Source organism: Moschus berezovskii, chromosome 4, assembly GCF_049115385.1.
Source record: "Moschus berezovskii isolate FMDL1 chromosome 4, NW_MosBer_1.0, whole genome shotgun sequence".
Taxonomy (NCBI): Eukaryota; Metazoa; Chordata; class Mammalia; order Artiodactyla; family Moschidae; genus Moschus; species Moschus berezovskii.
In genome coordinates this window covers 71119736-71145565 of record NC_142463.1, presented here as the reverse complement: position 1 = coordinate 71145565, position 25830 = coordinate 71119736, and the positions used below count along the sequence as shown (strand labels likewise).

The 25830-nt window shown below is 37.6% G+C and overlaps 1 protein-coding gene across 6 annotated transcripts in view; it reads left to right on the top strand.

Moving 5' to 3' along the window:
• Positions 1-25830, top strand: part of EVI5 (ecotropic viral integration site 5) — a 245418-nt gene that overhangs the window by 86912 nt on the left and 132676 nt on the right. For all 6 annotated transcript variants that reach the window (XM_055403208.2, XM_055403206.2, XM_055403207.2 and 3 more), the window contains exons 6-10: positions 5354-5479; positions 6866-7009; positions 8380-8469; positions 8575-8672; positions 16678-16738. In XM_055403208.2, the coding sequence (XP_055259183.1) occupies positions 5354-5479; positions 6866-7009; positions 8380-8469; positions 8575-8672; positions 16678-16738 (519 nt within the window). The remainder of the gene's footprint in view (positions 1-5353; positions 5480-6865; positions 7010-8379; positions 8470-8574; positions 8673-16677; positions 16739-25830) is intronic.

Genomic DNA, 25830 nt, shown 5'->3' with positions numbered 1-25830 from the left:
ATGCCACTATCTTCATTTTTGGAATGTTGAGTTTTAAGCCAACTTTTTCACTCTCCTCTTTCACCTTCATCAAGAGGCTCTGTAGTTCCTCTTCACTTTCTGCGTAAGGATGGTGACATCTGCATATCTGAGGTTGTTGATATTTTTCCTGGTAATCTTGATTTCAGCTTGTGCTTCATCCAGCCTGGCATTTCACATGATGTACTCTGTATATAAGTTAAATAAGCAAGGTGACAGTATATATCCTTTCCCAATTTTGAACCAGTCCGTTGTGCTCTGTCTGGTTTTAACTGTTGTTTCTTAACTGCATACAGGTTTCTCAGGAGGCAGATAAGGTGGTCTGGTATTACTGTCCCTTGAAGAATTTTCTGCAGTTTGTTGTGATCCACACAGTCAAAGGCTTTAGCGTCGTCAATGAAGCAGAAGTTAATGTTTTTCTGAAATTCTCTTGCTTTTTCTGTAATCCAAAAGATGTTGGCAATTTGATCTCTGGTTCTTCTGCCTTTTCTAAATCCAGCTTGAACATCTGGGCGTTGTTGGTTCTCATACTGTTGAAGTGGAGAATTTTCAGCATTACTTTACTAGCATGTGAAATGAGTGCAATTGTGTGATAGCTTGAACATTCTTTGGCATTGCCTTTCTTTGGGATTGAAATGAAAACTGACCTTTTCCAGTCCTGTGGCCACTGCTGAATTTTCCAAATTTGCTGGCATATTAAGTGCAGTGCTTTAACATCTTTTTTTAGGATTTGAAATAGCTCAGCTGAAAGTCCATCACCTCCACTTGCTTTGTTTTTAGTGATGCTTCCTAAGGCCCACTTGACTTCATACTCCAAGATGTCTGGCTCTAGGTGAGTGATCACACCATCGTGGTTATCTGGGTTATTAAGATCTTTTTTGTATAGTTCTTCTGTGTATTCATGCCACCTCTTCTTAATATCTTCTGCTTCTCTTAGGTCCTTACCGTTTCTTTCCTTTATTGTGCCCAATTTTGCATGAAATGTTCCCTTGGTATCTCTGATTTTCTTGAAGAGATTTCTAGTCTATCCCGTTCTATTGTTTTCCTCAATTTTTTGCATTGATCACTGAGGAAGACTTCCTATCTCTTCTTGCTATTCTATGGAACTCTACATTCAGATGGGTATAGCTTTCCTTTTCTCCTTTGCCGTCAGCTTCTCTTCTCAACTATTTGTAAGTCTTCCTTAGACAACCATTTTGCCTTTTTGCATTTCTATTTCTTGGAGATGGTCTTGATTGCTGCCTCTTGTACAATGTCATGAATCTCTGTCCATAGTTCATCAGGCACTCGGTCTATCAGATATAATCCCTTGAATCTATTTGTCACTTCCACTGTATAATCATAAGGGATTTGATTTACATCATACCTGAAAGGTCTAGTGGTTTTCCCTACTTTCTTCAGTTTAAGTCTGAGTTTGGCAATAAGGAGTTCATGATCTGAGCCATAGTCAGCCTTCGGTCTTGTTTTTGCTAACTGTAGAGCTTCTCCATCTTTGGCTGCAAAGAATTTAATCAGTCTGATTTCAGTGTTGACCATCTGGTGATGTCCATGTGTAGAGTCCTTTCTTGTGTTGTTGGAAGAGGGTGTTTGCTATGATCAGTGTGTTCTCTTGGCAAAACTCTGTTAGCCTTTGCCTTGGTTCATTTTGTGCTCCAAGGCCAAACTTGCCTGTTATTCCAGGTGTATGTTGACTTCCTACTTTTGCATTCCAGTCCCCTATGATGAAAAGGACATCTTTTCTGGGTGTTAGTTCTATAGGGTCTTGTAGGTCATCATAGAACCCTAACTTCAGCTTTTTCAGTATTACTAGTTGGGGCATAGACTTGGATTACTGGGATACTGAATGGTTTGCCCTGAAAACGAAGAGAGATCATTCTGTCATTTTTGAGACTGCACCCAGGTAATGCATTTTGGTCTTTTTTGTTGACGACAAGGACCGCAATCATGGATGGGAGAATGCTGGGTCCCACCAAAAAAAGTGTTTCCCATGCCCTTGCTTCAGTTTCATGACAGCTCTACCTAAGCCTCAAAGCTCTGTATCTGTCACGAATAAGAATATACACACTTCTTTTCTCAGTAGCAAAAACCTGTCAGAGACCTTGGCTTATTTGACTGATTTTTAGTTTGTTTTATAACTGCTCTCAGTTATTGTTGCAAGATATCTGCCCATTTCTAGGTGATATTTGGTTTATTTTGAAAAACAAAAAACCCTAAACTAGATTTACTAATGTTGAGATAAACCTGTTCTGCAAAATTGTGTTATTCTTAGTTTGTTATTGGTTACTATTAGTAGACCTTTCTGGAGAAGGAAATGGCGACCCACTCCAGTGTTCTTGCCTGGAGAATCCCAGGGACGGGGGAGCCTGGTGGGCTGACGTCTATAGGGTCGCACAGAGTCGGACATGACTGAAGTGATTTAGCAGCAGCAGCAGTAGACCTTTCACTACTGAACTCAAACATTCCTATTACCAATTTATTGATTTTTGTCACAATTCAGTTCCTTTTACATTGCTTCAAAATAACCTTTTATTTCTATTACACATAGGAGAGCAGTTTTTTCCCTGCTTGAGATATGAGTCTCACAATATCTGACCTAGCTCTCAAGGAATCCTAGAGGGGGTCATCATACTTTTCTTCAAGACACTGCAGGTGCTGGTAGTGTCACCTTCTTTCAGTGATTGATTTACTCAACTATTATTGTCAGTGGCAGCTAAAATACTACCATAACAGTAATCATTTAACAGCTCAGGACTAGAAGCTAGAAAATGTTGGACAAACAGATTCAAAAGCTGTCCTGTCTTTGTTTCTAAAGCTGTTCTCTTTATACCCTAATGCTACTTTGCCTCCCACACATTAGCTCAGAAATATAACTCAGAGTCTGATAAATTTTTTTTGCAAGTTAGCTTATCTAGTACATGGTGTTAAAATAGTTAAGAGTACTGGGTATATGTTTTGTGTACATCTTCAGTTCAGTTCAGTCGCTCAGTCGTGTCCGACTCTTTGTGACCCCATGAATCACAGCACGCCAGGCCTCCCTGTCCATCACCAACTCCCGGAGTTCACTCAAACTCATGTTCATCGAGTCGGTGATGCCATCCAGCCATCTCATTCTCTGTCGTCCCCATCTCCTCCCACCCCCAGTTCTTCCCAGCATCAGACTCTTTTCCAGTGAGTCAACTTGACACGTGAGGTGGCCAAAGTATTGGAGTTTCAGCTTCAGCATCAGTCCTTCCAATGAACACCCAGGATTGATGTCCTTTAGAATGGACTGGTTAGATCTCCTTGCAGTCCAAGGGACTGTCAAGAGTCATTGCTTTAAAATTGGGTAGATAGTGTCCCCACTGCTGCTGCTGCTAAGTGGCTTCAGTTGTGTCCAACTCTGTGCGACCCCATAGACGGCAGCCCACCAGTCTCTGCCATCCCTGGGTGCCAGGCAAGAACACTGGAGTGGGTTGCCATTGTCTTCTCCGAGTGTCCCCACTAGACCTTTGCAAAAGACATGATTCTTATTAACTCGATGTCATAGAGAAAATGTGTATCAGATAGAAGGTACAGTTAGTGGCAATGAGGCATTGAGGTCCAAGGAGGGACATGTGCATCTCTACCCCTGTCCTCTCCCAGTGCTGAGGGAGAGAAAACAGCCTCCTCAGGAGACAGCCAGATTTCGCCTTTGAAGTATCTTTAGGGGGGAGTCAGGTTTCACTTAGAGAAAGACAGTGAAAGAACATTTGTGAAGAGATTGAGGGTATAGATAGAATATTTTATTGATGGCAGGTTATTAGTTCCAGAAAGTGCTGTGTTTAGGTTTAGGGCAGATTTGAAATGGGGTAGATTATGGGAGCACTGGATCCACATGGGATGAGCATTCTAGGATGCTGGGTTTCTTGTAGTGACTGACATAAAAATCAGTGGAGCTATAGAGCCTGATAGGATTAATGAAGATACATGTTGGGAGGAAGGGAGGAAGTATGAGTTTTGCCAAGAATGGTTTTTGGCTCCTGTTCATGGTTGTGTTGAGGCCAGGGAAAATGTATTGTTAATAAATCTAGTCTTTAGTAAGAAAAGTGCCTGGAGACCTTTTTGAGGTTTCCTCTTTTGAAACACACTGGTATAAAGTGAGTGAGTGAACATTAGAAAATTTTATCTTAATACACAGGGAATTCCCTGGCAGTCCCGTGGTTAAGACTGTATGCTCCATTATAGGGGCATGGGTTCCACCCCTGTTTGGAGAACTCAGATCTCTGCATGACAAAAAAAAAAAAAGACCACACAGTAATTTGTATGTTATGTGTCTAAATTTAATATCTGTGTAACTCTACAGAGCTTTTATATTCAGTATCTTAGTTGATGTAATTATCTAGTGAGTTACACACAAAATGTGAAATTGAAACCTTTAAAACCCTAATTACAGATTTTTTTGGAAAACTTATTTTACTAGTTCTTTTAACACTTATATACTATTATTTCTGCTTGGAACCCTTGAAAAGCCTCCCAGTCACTTAAGATAAAAGTTCAAGTCCTTACAGTGGCTTCTAAAATCCTATGATTTGGTTTGTTGTATTTCTCCTCCATAACCATACCTTCATTTGTAACATCACTCCTAATTTAGTAGTCCCCTGTTTATTGTTCCTTGAGCATGCCACTCGTGATTCCATTTCAAGACATTTGTATTATTCTCTCAGCACTGTTCTTCCCTCAGTTGTTCCCTTAATTTCAGTGTTCTGCTCAAATGTTACCTTATCAAGAGACTTTCTCTGACCTACCTATAAATCTCCCCAGGATTCCCTGTTGCTTTACTTTGTCTTATTTCCATAGCACTTTGCACCATCTGACATATATTAATTGATTTATCCCATATATTGCCTGGAGAATCCCATAGACAGAGGAGCCTATCAGGCTAACAGAGGTGGAGGGGTGGGGGTCACAAGAGTAGGGCACAATTTCGGGACTAAACGACCATGTATTGTCTTATCTCCCCCTACTGGAAGGTTCAAACTCCCTGAAAGTAGAGAGTGTTTGTTTTGTTCACTGGTATATGAGAGAGAGAGAGAGAGAAAGAGAAGTATCTGGCTTTAAATGAATATTTGTTGATTGAATTCATGAGTTAGGCAAGTGAGGCAGCTGGTCTCAGTTGTAAGATTTGCCTAATTTCTCATTGATGGTAATAGAATGGGAAATTAGAATCTTCTGCTTCCTAGTCCATTGCTCTTAATATTATATCACTTGGCACTCAAAACAGTGGTTATAATTGGATGAGTACTTAGTTTAAATGTATTTAGCTTATTTCTTTATCACAGAACATTAATAGATGTTGCTTTTTTTGCTTCTAATGCAGATGCCAGAAGAAGAAGCTTTCTGTGTATTTGTTAAATTAATGCAAGATTATAGACTTCGTGAACTTTTTAAACCAAGTATGGCAGAATTAGGCCTTTGTATGTACCAGTTTGAATGCATGATACAGGTAAAAGTATGGTGTTAACCAAAAACATACTGCCTTTATATTTTTTGTCATCTTGGTTTGAGTGACAACTAAGCAAATTTAATGTTAAAAGGATTAAAGCAACTGAAAAAAAAAAATCACTGTTTTGATTATGTGATTATTTGTTGGTCTGTTAACCCACAATTTAGACTTTACTTCCCAGTTAGGTGCTGTCCCAGGTAGATCACAGTCTGGAACTTTACTACTATTTTTATGTTCAAATCTTAAACATTTGTGCCAAATACCTCGTAACTTAGGTGCATGAGTTTCTTTATCATGCCGTATTGATCACATTATTTTATGTAGATTATGCTCTCCTACAGAAGCCCATAACATTTGGATGCTGATATCAATTCATTTCCTTTGAGATGATCTCTCATCTCTTTCAGTCCTCTCCCCTGCCTTTCTTTACTGCCTTTCATCTCACTTTTTCTGCTGGCCTGTAATCTTAAAAAAATTACTGTTTCTATCCTTTTATATTGCTAATTTAAGGTTCATAGTCTTATTGACTGTCTGAGGGTGAAGAGAAGAGAAAGAAATCACAACCCAGTAAAAAGTACCTTTAAAGTATTTCACCTTTCTGGATTTAATTTTTGTATTTATATAAGTAGATTTGCTATTTTTCCCTGTGATGTAGTGGTATAAATATTCTCCATTTTCTTAAATTTCAATTATGTAAGCAAAATTTTAGAATATAGGTTAAGGATTCAGCTGGCATAAGAGCCATTTTTCTGAGAAAAGTCTCCATTTCCCTGGCAGCCTTACCCACAGGAATTTTAAAATCCTCTACCTTTTCTATGTGTGATGAGAAGAAAGGGATATACCAGATATTTTTGCATTTTAAAGAGAAAGTCAAAGTAGGCCTTGATGATTCTTATTTGTCTTTTAAATAGTAAGCTTATTTTTATCAACCTTAAACTCCCTTGGTTTATTTTCAGTTAATGTGTCATTTATGTTTTGAATTACTGGAGTTGCTGAAGTGTCTATATTTCGGGTGAGAAGGGAGGTTAGGATAGGCAATCAGGGGTGTATAGCACCTGCAAGTATTTCAACGTAGCATCTTTCCTTAAAAAAAAATTTTTTTTTGAAATATTGTAGTTTATAGAAAAGTAATAATTTTTCTTATTAAGAAATCATTAGAAAGTTCCAACTTTTAAAGTTCCAACTCCACATCCTTTTTCCCTTCTTCCTTTTCCAAATAGTAACCACTATCTAAAGTGTCCATTTCTGCCTCTTATTTCTTCCATATGATTCCTGAATTTTTATGTTTATGTTTGGTAAGCGCTAATTTAGTATGTGTACAATGGTTTGGCTTAAAATACTCGGTTTTACAGTGTTTTAGCTAATTAATTCCTTTCTTCTATTTAGGAGCACCTTCCAGAGCTCTTTGTGCATTTTCAGTCTCAGAGTTTTCATACCTCAATGTATGCATCATCATGGTTTCTGACTATCTTCCTTACAACTTTTCCACTACCAATTGCAACAAGGATATTTGATATCTTTATGTCTGAGGTAAGTTAGTGGGCAACTCACCAGACTGAGCAAAGGAATCTTTGGGTTAATGAGAGCTAGGCAATGAGGAGAACAATAAAGGAGACTCATGTGTTCCATGCTAAACTGCTTGCATGTATAATCTCATTTAATCCTATAACATCCTTATCAGTACTGTTCATCTGCTCATTTGATGGATGACAGGTGAAGAAGCTGAGATAGATTAAGTATCTTGTGTATGGACACATAACACATAAGTGGTATAGTAACCAAGATTCAAACATAGGCAGTCAAAATAAGGAACCCATACTCTTAATCAGACCTGAATTACCTCCTTTTTGATTTAGTGAGAATTAGTGAAGGTTAAGGAGAAGGCAATGGCACCCCACTCCAGTACTCTTGCCTGGAAAATCCCATGGATGGAGGAGCCTGGTAGGCTGCAGTCCGTGGGGTCACTAAGGGTCGGACACGACTGAGCGACTTCACTTTCACTTTTCCCTTTCACACATTGGAGAAGGAAATGGCAACCCACTCCAGTGTTCTTGCCTGGAGAATCCCAGGGATGGGGTAGCCTGGTTGGCTGCCGTCTATGGGGTCGCACAGAGTCAGACACGACTGAAGTGACGCAGCAGCAGCAGTGAAGGTTAAAATTTCCTTTATAGTTAATATTGTTGCAATGCATCTGTTACCCAAAGAGGAAGAAGTAGTGAGTATAATTTTCTTCTGTCCCATGAACACCTTGCAGGTAGTCCTTTTAATTGTCACTGACATGTAGTGGTGATCCTTTGTCCTCTATATTTTGACTGAGAAGGTAGGAAGGTAAGGATAGGTGATCAGTGATAGAGAGCACCTAAGAATGTTATTAGTTAGTGTTAGTCGCTCAGTAGTGCCCGACTCTTTGCGACCCCATGGACTGCAGTCCACCAGTCCTGGACTGGATCCTGCAGTACAGGCAAGGATACTGGAGTGGGTTGCCATTTGCTTCTCTAGGAAGAATGTTATTAATTGTTGTTAATTTCATCTTGGGAAGATCGATTTATATAACATAGCTAAATTCGGTTAGTCTCGAGCCAGGAAACTATGAATCGTGTACTGATCTATCCTGATTTGCCTGCCTAGTCTGTCCTTTCTATAAATAAAGTTCCTTGGAACATAGCCATGACTGTTTGTTGATGTGATGTCTGTCTGCTTTTCAGCTGCAATTCCAGGGTTGATTATTTGTGACACTTATAGGTAGGGCTCCTAAAGCCTAAAACATTTGTTTTCCAACTCTTTACAGAAAATGTGTGCTCTCTAGTTTAGGTACCTAAATGTTTACCTTAGTATTCTTTTAAGTGATTAATTGTTGTGGAAGAGTAAGATAAATTTGACTTTGTAATTTGATTCTTCAGGGTTTAGAAATAGTGTTTCGGGTAGGATTAGCGCTTCTTCAGATGAATCAGGCAGAACTGATGCAACTTGACATGGAAGGGATGTTACAGGTAAGCCAGGTCATGATTTCTTAAATGTCTTTAGATTTTACTATTTATTAATGAATAATAAATGGCACTAAGTAATACTTATGTTTTTCTTCTGTTGTATCTTAGCACTTTCAGAGGGTCATTCCACATCAGTTTGATGGTGGTCCAGACAAATTAATACAGGCAGCTTACCAAGTCAAGTATAACTCTAAAAAAATGAAAAAGTAAGTTAAGTATTTTATGTTTTGCTTTTTTAGTTATAGAGGTTTGTCAGTGCATTTTAGGAGATTAAATAGAAGCAGCAAAACATTCTAGTGGTGAGTACAATTTTCCTCATCATTTTATAGAACTGTAATGTTTTATTGGTGGTATTCATTTTAATATGACATAAATTTAATATTGGAATTTCATAGTGCTCTAATGGTGCATAGGACTATTGTGTTATTACTCTTTTTTTCTTTTTGATTGCACTTTTAAAACTTCTTTCCCATTCCACAATGACTAGAATTAGGAACCTGGTAAGTGTATATATGTGAGTGTACTATTGTTTTAGAAACCGCTTTTATGGTGTGGTCACTAACATTCTTTTCCTCTCGGTTGATCCCAGTTTATCACTTAAGTTCAAGATTAGCATAACCAGCAAGATAGTCATGAGGTGTGCATTAAGTTAAAATTTTCTTTATTATGTATTACTTTTTAGTGAAACTTTCTTTTGTATATATTTCATTAAAGTTCAAGATAAGCAGTCTTGTCTCGTAAAGTTTGATTTCTGAAATATGGTAAAAGTGTTAAGAACAATAGCTCTTATTCTTCTAGCTTTCAACAGTTAAATAAATCTTAACCTGAGGTCATAATTAGCATTCCTGACACCTGTTAATGTGGTACGAGATGCTTTAAAATGATAGCAGTACTAGCCTTACAGTTCTTAATATTTTGGCTGCTGCACAATGAAATTACATTAATGTGTGCATACTCCCATAGAGATTCCTACTCCAAAAATATATTAGAATATGAGTAAATATTTTGTTATTAAAATTAGTTAATTCTAATTTGTGAAAACAGATAATTTATCATGTTCAACTAGTATTGTCAATAAATGCCTGTGAAATTACTAATAACCAGTCAAGTCACAACATCATTTTGAGACATTTTAGACTGAAGAACTGTTCTGTTCTGTAATTGATAAAACCTTAGGAACCATCTCAGTTTCTGCTTCTTTGACCTTAATTTAAAAGTACTTTATTGCTAAAAAAATGCTAATCATTTGATCCTTTAGTAAGTTGTAATCTTTTACAGTAGTAACATCAGAGATCCCTGATCACAGGTCACCATAAAAAATATGCTTGTGTTTTTTTCCTTTTTTTTTCTTTTGTTGGTACTTGCCTTCCTTTTCCATTGCAATATCTATTTCTTACTGCTTAGTAGCTGTTTATGCATATTCTGGAGGGTTATGTTTTATCAGTATTAAAGGATGAGATTCATCTGTTTCTAATAAGTACCACTCTCAGAATGTAATGAACTTAGACTTGGACCTGGCTCTGAAAAAGGTTCAAACTTCCTGTATGTAGGATGATGGCAGAGCAAGGAAGTAAATAGCTTATTACAATTACAGTCTCAGTTCAGTTCAGGTCAGTCTCTCAGTCCTGTCCGACTCTGCGACCCTATGGACTGCAGCATGCCAGGCTTCCCTGTCCATCACCAACTCCCAGAGCTTGCTCAAACTCATGTCCAAACTCATGACTCTCATCCTCTGTCGTCCCCGTCTCCTCCTGCCTTCAATCTTTCCCAGCATGAGGGTCTTTGTCAATATAACAGATTATTAATTTGACATGTAAGAGATACATAGCCTATGTGTCTTTAAACTGTATACACAGTCTAATCTGCTGGGGTCCAGTAAAATGTTCAGAGCATGGTGACTAGATTTTCAGTTTCCATTTATATTCTTTCCTAACTTTTATCTGCATGATAATATTTTTACTGAGTTCAAGCATATAATAGTCGCCACATGACAGGCCAGTAAATCAAGAGTCAAGGAGTAGTGACTTTATTTGGAAAGCCAGCAGACTAAGAAGATGGAGGACTGGTGTCCCATTGAACAGTCGTACCCGAGTTAGGATACAGGCCTATTTAATGCTAACAGGGGAGTGAGGGTAGCTGGTTGTTGCAAATGTCTTGGTGCCACAATTCTTTGTTTTTGCAGCAGTCCACAGATCTGGTCACAATGTTCCTATAAACCCCAAACAAGACAAATTTTCTTCATTTTACATCTTTTTATCTCCATATGAATAGAAAAGTGCTGTCCTTTTAATGATCAAGCCTGGGAGGCGGAGCCTTGAGAATGGGCTCTCATTTATATTTCAGGCTCATGTATCTAGGCAACATCTTTGTACAACAGCTTAGAGCCAGAATGACTAAGCACAGGTAACAAAGCACAAAGGTTAGAGCTAAAGGAGTAGATCCAATGTGGAGTTAGGTCTGTTCTTTGTTACAGTATCTTTGTGTTCCTTTCTACCTTCCCTTTTACAGTCTGCCTTCTACCACTTTATGAAAGTAAGGCAAACCTGTCATACTCCAATTCTTACTGTGATACGTTACTTTGGGATATAAAAATATCTGGGGTACCAAGTCAGAGGGGCAGTTTCAGAAAATTTTGGTCCAGGAGTGTACCTTGAGAGAACAAAGCAAGAAAAATCAGATCGATCAGCTTCTTATTTCATCCACCTAACAGATGCTTGGCAGTACTGCCTTATCTTGCTTATTTAGAATTGAAAGTTAAAATGGTGATGATGGAGTTAAGTATTAACATATACTTATTTGAGTTGAAAATATTTGCTGATTGTGATCAGATAGGTGCAAAGAATTGTTGCACATCTCTCTATTGATTTTGTACTTCTCCGCACTGGTGTTGCACCCTTTCCTCTGGCTGAAAAGACTGTAAGTTATCACCAAGTGGACAAACATACACTTTGTGGGACAATCTGAGAAGGTGGAGTGGGGAGAATGTTTTAAGAAATAATAACAAATTTGTTGAAAGACACGAATACAAACATTCCTTCAGTTCATTGAATTCTAAGTGATGTAAAGAAGACCTCATGCCAAGACATGTTACAATCAGACTTGCAAAAGACAAAGAGCAGATATGGAAGTCTGCAAAAGAGAAGCCAACATTATGTACAAGGGATTCTCAATAAGGTTATAAGCAGACTTCTCATTAGAAACTTTGGAGGTCAGTCAAGAATTCTGTATCTGGCAAAATGTCCTTAAAAAGTGAGGGAAAATCAAGACAATTTCAAATAAACAGAAGCTGAGCTAATTATCACCAGATCTGCCCTTCAGGAAATACTCATTTCTGCAGGGCAAAATGAAAGGATACTCGACAGTAACTCAAAGTCATGTCACAAAAGGAAGGTCTTAAATAAGGTAGACACATGGGTAGTTATAAAGGTTGTATTTATCATGACAGTGGATTGTAACTCCACTTTTTGTTTCTTGTACAATTTAATGTTAATGCATTAAAAAGAGCAATGATTAGTCTAAAAGCTATTCGTATTATAATTTTTGTATGTAGCTTCAAATCTTGCTTTCTACATTATTTAGGAGCCTAGTAGATTTTAAAGAATCATTAATTTGTGTTTTGGGGCACACAATGTATAATTGTATATTTTTGTGACCAGTAACCAAAAGGGCTGGGAAAAGTGTTATAAAAGCAGAGTTCTTGTATATTATTGAATTTAAGCTGCTAGAGATTCTAATTAGAGTATTATAAATTCAGATACAATCTCCATGGAGCCACAGAGAAACTAACAATGAAATATAAACAAGAGGAAATTAGAAAGTAATACAAAAAAACCCAGCTGAACACAAAATACAATAACAATGCAGGAAGTGAGGGATTTAAAAAAAAAGCAAAGCATATAGAAAACAAATAGCAAAATGACAGTGTCCTAAATGTGAATGAATTAAACTCTGCAAAAGACATGGATTGGCAGAATGGAGAAAACCACACAATCCAGCTATATGTTGTCTACAGGTGACTCATTTTAGACCCAAAGATGCAAATAGGTTGAAAGTGAAACTTTGGGAAAAGACATTCCATGCAAATATAGTAAACAAAAGAGAGCAGAGATGGCTATAGAAATATCAGACAAAAATACCAGACTTTGAATTTTTAAAGTTTCCAAGAGACAAAGACAGTTAATACATATTAATAAAAGGTTCAGTACAGCAATAAGATAAAACAATTAAAAACATTTGTACACCAAAGACTATCAAAATATATGAAGCAGAAAAGCACATAATTTAAGTGAGAAGTGAATAGTTCTACAGTAATATTTGGAGACTTCAGAATCCCACTCTCAATAATGGATAAAACAACCAGAGGGAATATACATAAGAAAACAGGACTCAACACAATAAATATACATTGAACACTCTACCTAATAACAACAACTCTGTTAAGTGTCAGTAGATTTTAAGAGAAAGATGTACAAAACATCTTCTCCAGATGTAACCAGTTGAAGTTAGATATCTAATAGAAGTAAAACTGGAAACAACATTTTTTTTTTGGAATTAAACAATGTACTGTTAACCAGTGGATCAGTGAAGAAATTTAATTTTTCAAGAGCATCAAAAGGAATATTTAGGAATTAACCAAGGAGGAAAAAGACTTATATAATGAAAATTTCAAAACATTATTGCAAGAAATTAAAGATACATAAGCAAATGGAAACACATCCCATATTCAAAGATTGGAAGACTTAATCTATTTTTCTTTTTTGGAAGACTTAATCTTGTTAAGATGTCAGTACAACCCAAAACATACTCAATGCAATCCTTATCAAAATACTGATGATACATTTTTTGCAGATATAGAAAATCCCACTCTAAAATTCACATAGAATTTTAAAGGACCCCATATAGCCAAAATAATCTTGAACAGAAACAAAGCTGGAGGACTCACACTTCCTGATTTCTAAACTTACTACAAAGGTATAGTAATCAAAACAGGTTGGCACTGGAATGAAGACAGAAATAAGCCCTTCCCTACATGGTGAGGTGATTTTTGTCAAGGATGCTAAGACCATTCAGTATGGATAGAACTGTCTTTCAACAAATGGGACTGGGAAAACTGGATATCCACATGCAAAAGAATGAAGTTGGACCTTCACCTAACAGTATATGCAAAGTCAAAATGGAAAGAGCTTCACGACACTAGATTTTGCAATGATACCTTGCATATGACACCAAAGACACAGACAACAAAAGAAAAAATAGAAAACTGAAGTTCATTGAAGATTTAAAATTTGGAGATTAAAAACTTTCAGTTACGAAATCAGTCCTAGGTGTGAAGTGTACAGTGTGGAGACTATGGTCAATAGTTTTGTCATATCTTTGTTTTGGTGATCTCTTGGAAATGTATAAAAATGTCAGGTCACTATGTTGTGTATCTGAAACTAACTTAGTGTTTTTAGGTAAGTTATACTTCAGAATCAAGGTCATAGCAAAAGATCTCAGATTTTTTAATACTAGAGATGGAGGTCAGGAGAGGGGAGTTGATGAAGGCAGTCAAAAGGCACAAATGTCCAGATTTTAGTGCTGGGGATGTAATGTATAATATGATGAAGATAGTTAACACTGCTGTACATAGTATATGAAAGTTTTTAAGGGTAAATTCTGAGTTCTCATCACAAGGAAAAAGGTTTTTTTCTATTTTTAAAATTTTGTATCTATATGAGGTAATGCATGTTCACTAAACTTATTGTGGTAATCATTCATGATGTATATAAGTCAAATCATGCTGTACACTTAAACTTATAGCACTTATATCAGTTATATCTCAATAAAACTGGAGCAAATAATTAAAGAAAAAATTTTTTAAATTCTATCCATTAGAGACTCTTAATGTACATTCAAAAAAATTTTTGTGTATTCTAAGAAAGACACTCAACAGAAAAGACAGTCCACAGAATGGGAGAAAACAATTGTAAATCATATATCTGATAAAAGATTAATGTCTATATAGAGAACTCTTATCTGTATATTATCTATTTACTCTTATCTATATCTTAATATATAGATATGTTAATATCTATACAGAGAACTCTTATAACTCAACAGCCAAAACCAAACAGCTGAATTTAAAAATGGACAGTGGATTTGAACAGACATTTCTCCAAAAAGATATAAATGGTCGATAGTCACATAAAAAGATGCTCAATATATGGCATAATATGGATAAACTATGGGGACATGATGCTGAGTGAAATAAACCAGTCACGACAGGACAAATACTGTATAATTCCATTTCTGTGAGATACTTAGTGTTGTCAGACTCACATACATAAGAGCATAAAACAGTTGTTGTCAAGACCTGGTGAGAGGGGGCAGTGGAATGTTATTCTTTCATAGGTATAGAGTTTCATTTTTTAAGATGAAAAAAAGCTATGGACATGGTGGTGGTGATAGCTTCACAACATTCTTTGTGTGCGTGTATGTGCAAATGCATGCACTCAGAAGTGTCTGACTCTGAGATTGCATGGACTGTAGCTCACAGGCTCCTCTGTACATGGGTTTCTCCAGGCAAGAATACTGGGGTGGGTTGCCATTTCCTATTCCAGGGGATCTTCCTGACCTAGGGATCGACGCCCCCATCTCTTGCGTCTCCTGCGTTAGCAGGCAGATTACCGCTAGCACCACCAGGAGAGACCACTGAATCGAACATTTAAAAATAGTGAAGATGGTAAAATTTGTTATATGTATTTTACCACAATACAAAAGTGTTCTGTGAGCTAAGTGAGCTTGAAAGTAAAAGAAAGTGAAAGTGAGTGAGATTAAACATAGTAAATAATAGGTTCTTGTCTCTTGAGGGAGAACTTGATTTTTGAAAGCAGCTATAAGTTATGTGGAGCTTGGTTATTATTTGGAGGGTTAAACTTGTTATTAACGTTTTTGATTGAGAACAAGATTTTAAAAAAACTTGGTAGTACTAATTTTTGGATGGCCAGTAATTCTTTAAGATAATTTTGTGCTTTAATAGTAGAGCTGCAAATACAGTACCTTGCATTTGTTTGTCATTTCTTACTTTCTTACAGTCTGTGACCGTTCCTTAATCTTTTCTTGTGTTTTCTGACCTTGATACTTCTGATTGAGCTGGTCAAAAGTTATTTATTTAGAATGTCCTTCAGTTGGGGTTTAATGGTTTTTCTTGATTAGATTGAGTATATGCGTTACTGGGTAGGATACCACAGAGGTGAGGTGCCTTTCTCAGTATATCTTAACACAGAGTGTGTGATGTTCGTATGCGTTACTAGTGATGTTAACCTTGATCATTTGGCTCAGATGTTGTCTGCTAAGATCCTATACTATAAATTTTCTATTTTTTTCCTTTGTAATTAATAAATATTTTGGGAGAGATACTCTTGAGATTGTGTTTAAACGTCTACCCACTGATTTTAGCATCCATTTTTCTTGCCTGTGGCAGTTATTTATTGTGGAGCTCTAATGGTGATTTTTATATTTGCCTCATTCTTCCCACATTTATTAACTGGAATTTTTTTTAGTAGGAGCAGTTGTTCCTTTTCTACCCTTACAGATTTCTTGTCCAAGCTTAGTTACGATCCAGTTGAATTTTATCAATGTATTCCAATTTGAGGGGGAAGGGTAGGTGGTTCTTTTGTAAGTTAAGGGCCAAATGAATCTATAAGCTCTGTCTCTGTTTTGTGCTTTATAGCATTTTGCTTTTTAAAGTTTACTTTTCTGTAGTTCTTATTTTTATTATTATTTTTAAATATTTATTTTATTATTTATTTGGCTGTACCAGGTCTTAGTTGTGACATGCGGGATTGTTGATATTTGTTGTGGCATGCAGGATCTTTGTGGCGTGTGGGAATTTTTTAGTTGCAGCAATTGAATTTAGTTGTGGGACATGGAATTTAGTTCCCTGACCAGGGATTGAGCCCCGGCCCCCTGCAGTGGGAGCCTAGAATCATAGCCACTGGACCACCATGGAAGCCTCTTATTTTTTTTGTCTTTGAAGTAATTTTTTTGTGTGTGAAAGCGCATACAACTATTGAGATGATTTTTCTAATTTCAAATATTGCAAGTCATAAGTTAGGGGGAACATAGCAAAATTGTATTTTGTGTTTATATATGGTTTTAAATTTTATAATTTCTGTAACTAGATTGGAATGAAAGCATACCATTAACTTTTTTTTTCCCCCTCTTTCTTAGGCTTGAAAAGGAATATACTACAATAAAAACTAAAGAAATGGAAGAACAAGTTGAAATTAAAGTAAGCATCTTAGGACTTTTAAAAGTACTGAACATAACTTGATTGAAGTCAGTTATTTGGCAATATGTGTTAGATTATGTTGACATGTTGATATATTGTAGATTTAATGATGGTGTTTATATTTATTTATTGATAAATTTACCATCCCACTAGGTTATAGTTAAAAACAGACATTTCAAAAAATAATGTGACTGAAGTGGTTTTCATTCCAATATGGAAGAAAGCAACTTTTCCTTTTTCTGGATTTATTGACAGGTCATCAGGAGAAAATAATTCTTTGGGGGAAAAATAATTATCATTCCTTTTAAGCATGTTTTAAAAAGTTACAGAGAAGATAATCTATAACATACTGAGACTAAAAGCAGTATAGTATAAGGGTAACCAAATAGAGGAGATTATTGCATTAGAAATAATTTTGGCTGCTTTAGAGAAGCAGAAAGCTTTGACTAATTCAATCTTCCAATCTCTAAGCAAAGGTTATATTTTAATGTTCAGAGAAACAGGTAGGTATTCAATCTGAAGGACATGTAAATTCACATGTGTATCTTAAAATTGTTTGTATCACTGTAGACTCGAAATTGTTGAGGCTCCTTTAGCATTGTGTAAGCTGGGTGTTAAGGAAAATTAAATTGGCTCTTATGCTGATATTTCAAGATAGGGATAATGAATAGAAGTGTGAGTGAAGGAACTCAGTGACTGGCTGATCCAATTTCTTACCTTTATTTTCTCCCTAACTCCTGCAAAAGAAAAAGAATAAAACAAATTTATTGAATGACTCTGCTGCTGCTGCTGCTAAGTCACTTCAGTCGTGTCCGACTCTGTGTGACCCCATAGACGGAAGCCCACCAGGCTCCCCTGTCCCTGGGATTCTCCAGGCAAGAACACTGGAGTGGGTTGCCATTTCCTTCTCCAATGTGTGAAAGTGGAAAGTGAAAAGTGAAAGCGAAGTCGCTCAGTCGTGTCTGACCCTTAGCGACCCCATGGACTGCAGCCTACCAGACTCTTCCATCCATGGGATTTTCTAGGCAAGAGTACTGGAGTGGCTTGCCATTGCCTTCTCTGATTGAATGACTCTACTTTAAAAAAAAACAAACACGACTGTATGTTTGAATGTGTCTGATTTTTTACTTGGGCCTAGCAAGACATTTGATGAACATCTTATTTACAGTTCACTAGCCATGTATTAATTCAACCTTGCTGTAAAATAAAACTTCATTACTCACATCCTTCAGGCCCTTTTAACTAGGGAATGAGTTCTGCTAAATTGCTACTCTTTCTTACCATAATCCTGCTCAAAAGCCTCCTGGAACACAATCTCTTCCCTCATCAACTCTGTCTCTCTTTTATTTCTATTTCTGTCACCTACTCACTATCTGTTGGAAATAGATACTTCTAAATTTTTCAGAGAGACAGAGAGAAAGAGAGAAAGAAAAGACCCCTGTGGATTTTTTTTCCTTTTTTTTTTTTAAAAAAAAAAGGTCTGTCATCCAACTGCTGCTCTACTATTTGCTTTTCTTTTAGGTTCCATGAGTAAGAGTAATATTAAATCATACCTTCCACTTCAACCTACTGAAAGTAAAAAGTACGTCATCCTGATGACTGGGGCGAGACCATGGGTTATTCGGAACTGCAAATCAAGAATCTGAGGATGGGGAAACCATCCTGTTCATTTCATCATGCTTTGTTGTTGCAAAAAAAAAACCAAAAAACCCTCAGTTCTATGAACAATCTTGAAGAAGTTTTTTTTCTAAGATTAAGTCACATATGTAGGAATATCAAAAGGCCTTTTCAAAAAGATCTAGCAGACTTTAGCCTATATTTGCAGTTTTTTTCAAATTTTTATTTTTGGGTAAAGTAATAGTTGACATATATCACAAAATACTATAAAATATGTTTTAGGCAAAACAGATGGCTTATAAAGTTGTTTATAGAGAAGAATCTGGGGAAAAAGCGTTTAAAAAGTTAGTGGAATGCATTGGGTTAATGAAGTATGCTGATTTCAAAGATAGTTCCTTTTATAAAATCCTGTTTCCACTTAGTTCTTTTTTATTCTTGTACTATTTTCTTTCCTTTCCTCATTCCTCCTGCCCCTTGAAGGACAAAGCCAAAACAATTTTGGTGTAACTGTACTTTTTAAACTTTGTTTGCACATGTCTGATTTTTAAGTTGGATCTGGCAGTTATTCTCAGTCATAATCAGAAGACCACCTTATTTACAGTTAATTAGCCATGTATTCTTGGAGCCTTTCTCATCAATGGGTAATGCCACTTCCTTATTCACGTTCCCCCCCCCCCCAACAAGGTCCCTTTTACAAGGGAATTAATTCTGTTAAACTAGTACTTTCTTGCTTTAGTTCTTAAAAGCCTTCGGGAGATAATCTTATATTGTTCTTTTCACAAATAGTATGATCATAATTATGTGATTTTTTTCCCACTTTATTGCAGTCTGTAGATATTGTATTTTTTTTGTTTATTTAAAATTGGAGGATAATTGTTTTACAATGTTGTATTGATTTCTGCTATACAGCAACATGAATCCTTCATAAGTATACATATGTTTCCTCCCTGGTGAACCTCCCCATATCCCATCCTATCTCTCTAAGTTGTTATAGAGCACTTGGTTGAGCTCCCTCGTGTTATACAGCAGCTTCCCACTAGCTGTCTGTTTTACATACAGTAATGTATATGTTTCAGTGCTACTCTTTCAATTTGGCCCACCCTCTCCTTCCCCCACTGTCCACAAGTCTGTTCTCTATGTCTGTGTAACCATGTTGCCCTACAGATAGGTTTATCAGTACCATTTTTCTAGATTCCATATATGTGTGTTAATATACGATGTTAGTTTTTCTCTTTTTGACTCACTTCACTCTATATAGAAGGCTCTAGGTTCATCCACCTCAGTTCAACTGACTCAAATTCGTTCCTTTTTATGGCTGAGTAATATTCCACTGTATATATGTACCACAATTTTTTATCCATTCATCTGCCAGTGGACACATAGGTTGCTTCCATATCCTGGCTATTGTAAATGTTAATCTCCAAAATACCCAAGCAGCTCATTGCAGCTCAGTATTTGAAAAGCAAAAAAATCCAGTCAAAAAATGAGCTGCAGACCTAAACAGACATTTTTCCAAAGAAAACATATAAATGGCCAACAAATACATGAAAAGATGCTCAACATGGCTCATTATTAGAGAAATGCAAATAAAAACTACAATGAGGTATCATCCCACACTGGTCAGAAGTGCCATCATCAAAAAATTTGCAAACGGCAAATGCTGAAGAGCATGTGAAGTAAAGGAAACCCTCTTGCACCACTGATAGGAATGTAAATTGATATAGCCACTATGGACAGCATAGAGGTTCCTTAAAAAACTAGGAATGAAACTACCGTATTACCCAGCAATCCCACTTCTAGGCATATACTCTGAGAAAACCATAATTCATAAACACACATGTACCCCAGTGTTCATTGCAGCACTATTTACAATAGCCAGGACATGGAAGCAACTTTGATGTCTATCAGCAGAGGAATGGATAAAGAAGTTGTGATGATATTTTGATATAGAAATAAAAGATCATTCTTTGATGTTGTGACATGTGTTTAAGGTTTGACCTTCAGATCAATAACTTTTATGCTAAGAATTCTGTCAGCTTCTTGATCAAGAAGGTGACTGTCAAATATTTTCCATTCTTTCTCTGAAAGTGTTATAGGAAGATTTTGTTAATAACGATTTCATATGGTGAATGTTACAGTTTACCGTGTGAAATTTTTTGTTAATAGAAACACCTTTGTCAGTATCTTCTTCCAATGTCTTGATGTTCTACCTGAGGGAGAGGAGGTAAGAAATACTAAAATTCTAGCTTATTTGGGGGTAAACCACAGATCTTTAAAAAAGAAGAGGCTTTATCCACTGCTCTATTTAAGATGAATTTATGTTTAAATTTGTGCTTTTGGGCGTAGAGGTTTAAGTCCTGTGCAGAGGAGTTAGAAATTCTGACTGGTTATTAGTCATATTTGGATATTTTTTACTTCAAAAATTATGAGATATTCCAGGTATGCTGAAAACTAGAGCATATATATATATATAATATATTTTTATACATATATAAGGCATCTGTTTTCACTGCCTGACATAAATGATACAAACATGACAAGTTTTATTTAAGTTATTCAGGAATTATATTAAACAATCAATATAAAGTACTAGTATTCACACATTTATTCAACATTTAATATATGAAGGATAATTTATATACATTATCTCCTTTTAATCTTTGGTAACCTCCTGAAACGGTTGTTCATCTTTCAGTGAAGAAACTTAGGTTCAGGAAGCTCATATAATATTCTAGTGGTTATATTGATAGAGGGCTTCCCTGGTGGCTTAGATGGTAAAGAATCCGCATGCAATGCAGGAGACCTGAGTTCGATCCCTGCGTTGGAACGATTGCCTGGAGAAGGAGATGGCAACCCTCTCCAGTGTTCTTGCCTGGAAAAACCAGTGAACAGAGGAGCCTGGCGGGCTACAGTCCATGGGATCTCAAAGAGTTGGACATGACTGAGTGACTAAGCACACAGGATGTATTGATAGAAGATTGTCAAGGGTTAGAACTCTGATTTGGGTTAGTGTGACATTCACACATTTTCTTAAGTGTACACATCTAAAAAGGACTTGTATGCCAATTTTTCTGTGGCTTTACAAGCTTTTCATTAAAAAATGAATCAGTTCAGTTCAGTCGCTCAGTCGTGTCTGACTCTTTGCGACCCCATGAATCACAGCACGCCAGGCCTCCCTGTCCATCACCAACTCCCGGAGTTCACTCAAACTCATGTCCATCGAGTCGGTGATGCCATCCAGCCACCTCATTCTCTGTCGTCCCCTTCTCCTCCTGCCCCCAGTCCCTCCCAGCATCAGAGTCTTTTCCAGTGAGTCAACTCGTCGCATGAGGTGGCCAGAGTATTGGAGTTTCAGCTTTAGCATCAGTCCTTCCAATGAACACCCAGGACTGATCTCCTTTAGAATGGACTGGTTGGATCTCCTTGCAGTCCAAGGGACTCTCAAGAGTCTTCTCCAGCACCACAGTTCAAAAGCATCAATTCTTCGGCGATCAGCCTTCTTCACAGTCCAACTCTCACATCCATACATGACCACGGGAAAAACCATAGCCTTGACTGGACGGACCTTTGTTGGCAAAGTAATGTCTCTGCTTTTTAATATACTATCTAGGTTGGTCATAACTTTCCTTCCAAGGAGTAAGCATCTTTTAATTTCATGGCTGCAATCAGCATCCGCAGTGATTTTTGGAGCCCCCAGAAATAAAGTCTGACACTGTTTCCAAAATGAATAGCTACTTAATAAAATCCAGTGGGGAAACAAGAGCATAATTTATTGAAGAAATCATTCATTTAACAGATATCTACAGTGCCTACTGCATGCCCGAACACTGTTTTAGGCATTTGAGATGTGTTTATGAAACAGACCAATTCCTGCCCTCGTGATGCTTATATTCTAGTGTGGAAAATATGTGATAGGTAAAATGTACAGTATTTTACATGGTGATAAGTGTTAAACAAAGGGGAAAAATCTTCAGTTCAGTTCAGTCGCTCAGTCATGTCCGACTCTTTGCGACCCCGTGAATCACAGCACGCCAGGCCTCCCTGTCCATCACCAACTCCCGGAGTTCACTCAAACTCATGTCCATCAAGTCGGTGATGGCATCCAGCCATCTCATTCTCTGTCATCCCCTTCTCCTCCCGCCCCCAATCCTCCCCAGCATCAGAGTCTTGTTTCCAGTGAGTCAACTCGTCGCATGAGTTGGCCAAAATCTTAGGGAAGGGCAAATAAACTGGTGGTGTTTGGATTAAAAATTTAGAGTAATTGACCAGATTTCCTTTGAAGAAAGACCAGAAGGAAGTGAGGGAGCTAGATATATAAGGATAGCTGAGTCTGGTCAGGAGAGTGCTGATAAGGAGTAGTGATGGGACAGCATGAAAATGAAGGAAGTAATAAGACATAAGATGTTGCACGTTAAAAATAATATAGGGAGTTGCTGAACATATGAAGACTTTAGCTTTTCCTCTGGTGAGCCGTCGGAGTTTTCAGTAGAGAAGGACAAGGTATGACTTAAGTTTTCAGTAGGTCCTCTGGCTGCTGTGTTGAGAGTATATTGCAGAGGGTAGTCAAAGAATCAAGGGAAATAAGTAGAAAGCTGTTGAAGTAATGCAGGCAAGAGAAGGTGGTGGCTTGGACTGAGGTGTTAATGATTGGTTGGTATAACTGATGTGGAGGTGTCAGAGGGACAGGAATCTAGGACTTTGTCCTGAGCAATTAGGAAAATGCAGTTCCCAGTGCCTGCAATGGGAAGGTATACAGAAGGAATATCAAGAGCTCCAGTTTTGGCTATATTAAGTATGAGATGCCTAGGAGCTGTTCAGGTAGCTCCTCAAAATATGCGAAGTTGGGATTAAGAGAGCACAGGCTGGAAATACAAATCTGACAGTTATTGACACGATCATATTAGTATTAAAAGCCATGAAAATGGATGAGATTAACTGGGGAGTGGATGTAGATAAAATAGAAGAGTTGAAGAATTAAGCCAGAGAACGTGTCAACATTTAAAAGCTAGGAAGACCAAGAACTAATCAGCAAAGCATAACAGCAGGGAAATGTAACACCTAGAAGTAGAGAGACAAAAAAAAGTGTTTCATGGAGAGTCATTTACTGTGTCAAATGCTAAAGATTTTGTGCGATGAGGATGACAAAATAATAATTGAGTTTATCAACATGGAAATAGATTAGTAAAAGTGTTGGAAACTAAAGCTTGACTAGAATGAACTAGAAAAAATTGGAGTTAGAGAGTATAGGTATTTTTCAGGGCTTTTGCTATAAGAAAGAAGTGGAACAGTATGCTTAGGGTAGTGATTTTGAAAAGCTTTTAAATTTGTTTTTCCTTCTTTTTTTGTTAAGATGGAATAATCATATAGGAAACACTCATGATGTATGATTGTCAGGACAATTGCTGGAATGAGCAGGATTATGACGTTTAGCGCAGAGGTGGAAGACTCACCCTGGTCTGCTATGTAGATCAGTTCAGTTCAGTCGCTCAATCATGTCTGACTCTTTGTGACCCCATGGACTGCAGCACACCAGGCTTCCCTGTCCATCACCAACTTGTGGAGCCTACTCAAACTCATGTCCATTGAGTCTGTGATGCCTTCCAACCATGTCATCCTCTGTCGTCCCCTTCTCCTCCTGCCTTCAATCTTTCCTAGCATCAGGGTCTTTTCAAAGAGTCAGTTCTTTGCATCAGGTGGCCAAAGTATTGGAGTTTCAGCATAAGGCCTTCCAATGAATACTCAGGATTGATTTCTTTTAGGATTGACTGGTTGGATCTCCTTGCAGTCCAAGGGGCTCTCAAGAGTCTTCTCCAACAACACAGTTCAAAAGCATCAATTCTTCGGCACTCAGCTTTCTTTATAGTCCAGCTCTCACATCTGTACATGACTATTGCAAAAACCATAGCCTTGACTAGATGGACCTTTGTTGGCAAAGTAATATCTCTGCTTTTTAATATGCTGTCTAGGTTGATGATAGTTTTTCTTCCAAGGAGCAAGCGTCTTTTAAGTTCATGGCTGCAGTCACCATCTTCAGTGATTTTGGAGCCCAAAAATAAAGTCTGTCACTGTTACCACTGTTTCCTCATCTGTTTGCCATGAAGTGATGGGACCATGGGACCAGATACCATGATCTCAGTTTTCTGACCTCTGAGTTTTCAGCCAGCTTTTTCACTCTCCACTTTCATCCCCATCAAGAGGCTTTTTAGTTCCTCTACACTTTCTACTTGCAGATGCTGATTGCAGCCATGAAATTAAAAGATGCTTACTCCTTGGAAGGAACGTTATGACAAACCTAGATAGCATATTAAAAAGCAGAGACATTACTTTGCCAACAAAGGACCGTCTAGTCAAGGCTATGGTTTTTCCCGTGGTCATGTATGAATGTGAGAGTTGGACTGTGAAGAAAGCTGATCGCCGAAGAATTGATGCTTTTGAACTGTGGTGTTGGAGAAGACTCTTGAGAGTCCCTTGGACTGCAAGGAGATCCAACCAGTCCATTCTAGAGGAGATCAATCCTGGGTGTTCATTGGAAGGACTGATGCTAAAGTTGAAACTCCAATACTTTGGCCCCCTCATGCGAAGAGTTGACTCACTGGAAAAGACTCTGATGCTGGGAGGGACTGGGGGCAGGAGGAGAAGGGGACGACAGAGGATGAGATGGTTGGATGGCATCACCGACTCGATGGACATGAGTTTGAGTGAACTCTGGGAGTTGGTGATGGACTGGGAGGCCTGGCGTGCTGTGATTCATGGGGTCGCAAAGAGTCAGACACGACTGAGCGACTGAACTGAACTGAACACTTTCTACCACTCGAGTGGTGTCATCTCCATATCTGAGGATTTTGATATTTCTCCCAGCAGTCTCGATTCCAGCTTGTGCTTCATCCAGCCCAGCATTTTGCGTGATGTACTCTGCTTATAAGTTAAATAAGCAGGGTGACAAAACATAGCCTTGACGTACTGCTTTCCCAGTTTGGAACGAGTCTGTTGTTTCATCTCCAGTTCTAACTGTTGCTTCTTGACCTGCATATAGGTTTCTCAGGAGGCTGGTCAGGTGGTCTGGTATTCCAATCTCTTGAAGAATTTTCCACAGTTTGTTGTGATCTACGCAGTGGATAGTCAATAAAGCAGATGTTTTTCTGGAAGTCTCTTGCTTTTTCAGGGATCCAGCAGATGTTGGCAGTTTGATCTCTGGTTCCTCTGCCTTTTCTAAAACTAGCTTGAACATCTGGAATTTCACAGTTCACGTACTGTTGAAGCCTGGCGTGGAGAATTTTGAGCATTACTTTACTAGTGTGTGAGATGAGTGCAATTGTGTGGTAGTTTGAGCATTTTTTGGCATTGCCTTTCTTAGGGATTGGAATGAAAACTGACCTTTTCCAGTCCTGTGGTCACTGCTGAGTTTTCCAAATTTGCTGGCCTATTGAGTGCAGCACTTTCACAGCATCATCAAAATTGTTAGTGTGTTGATCCAG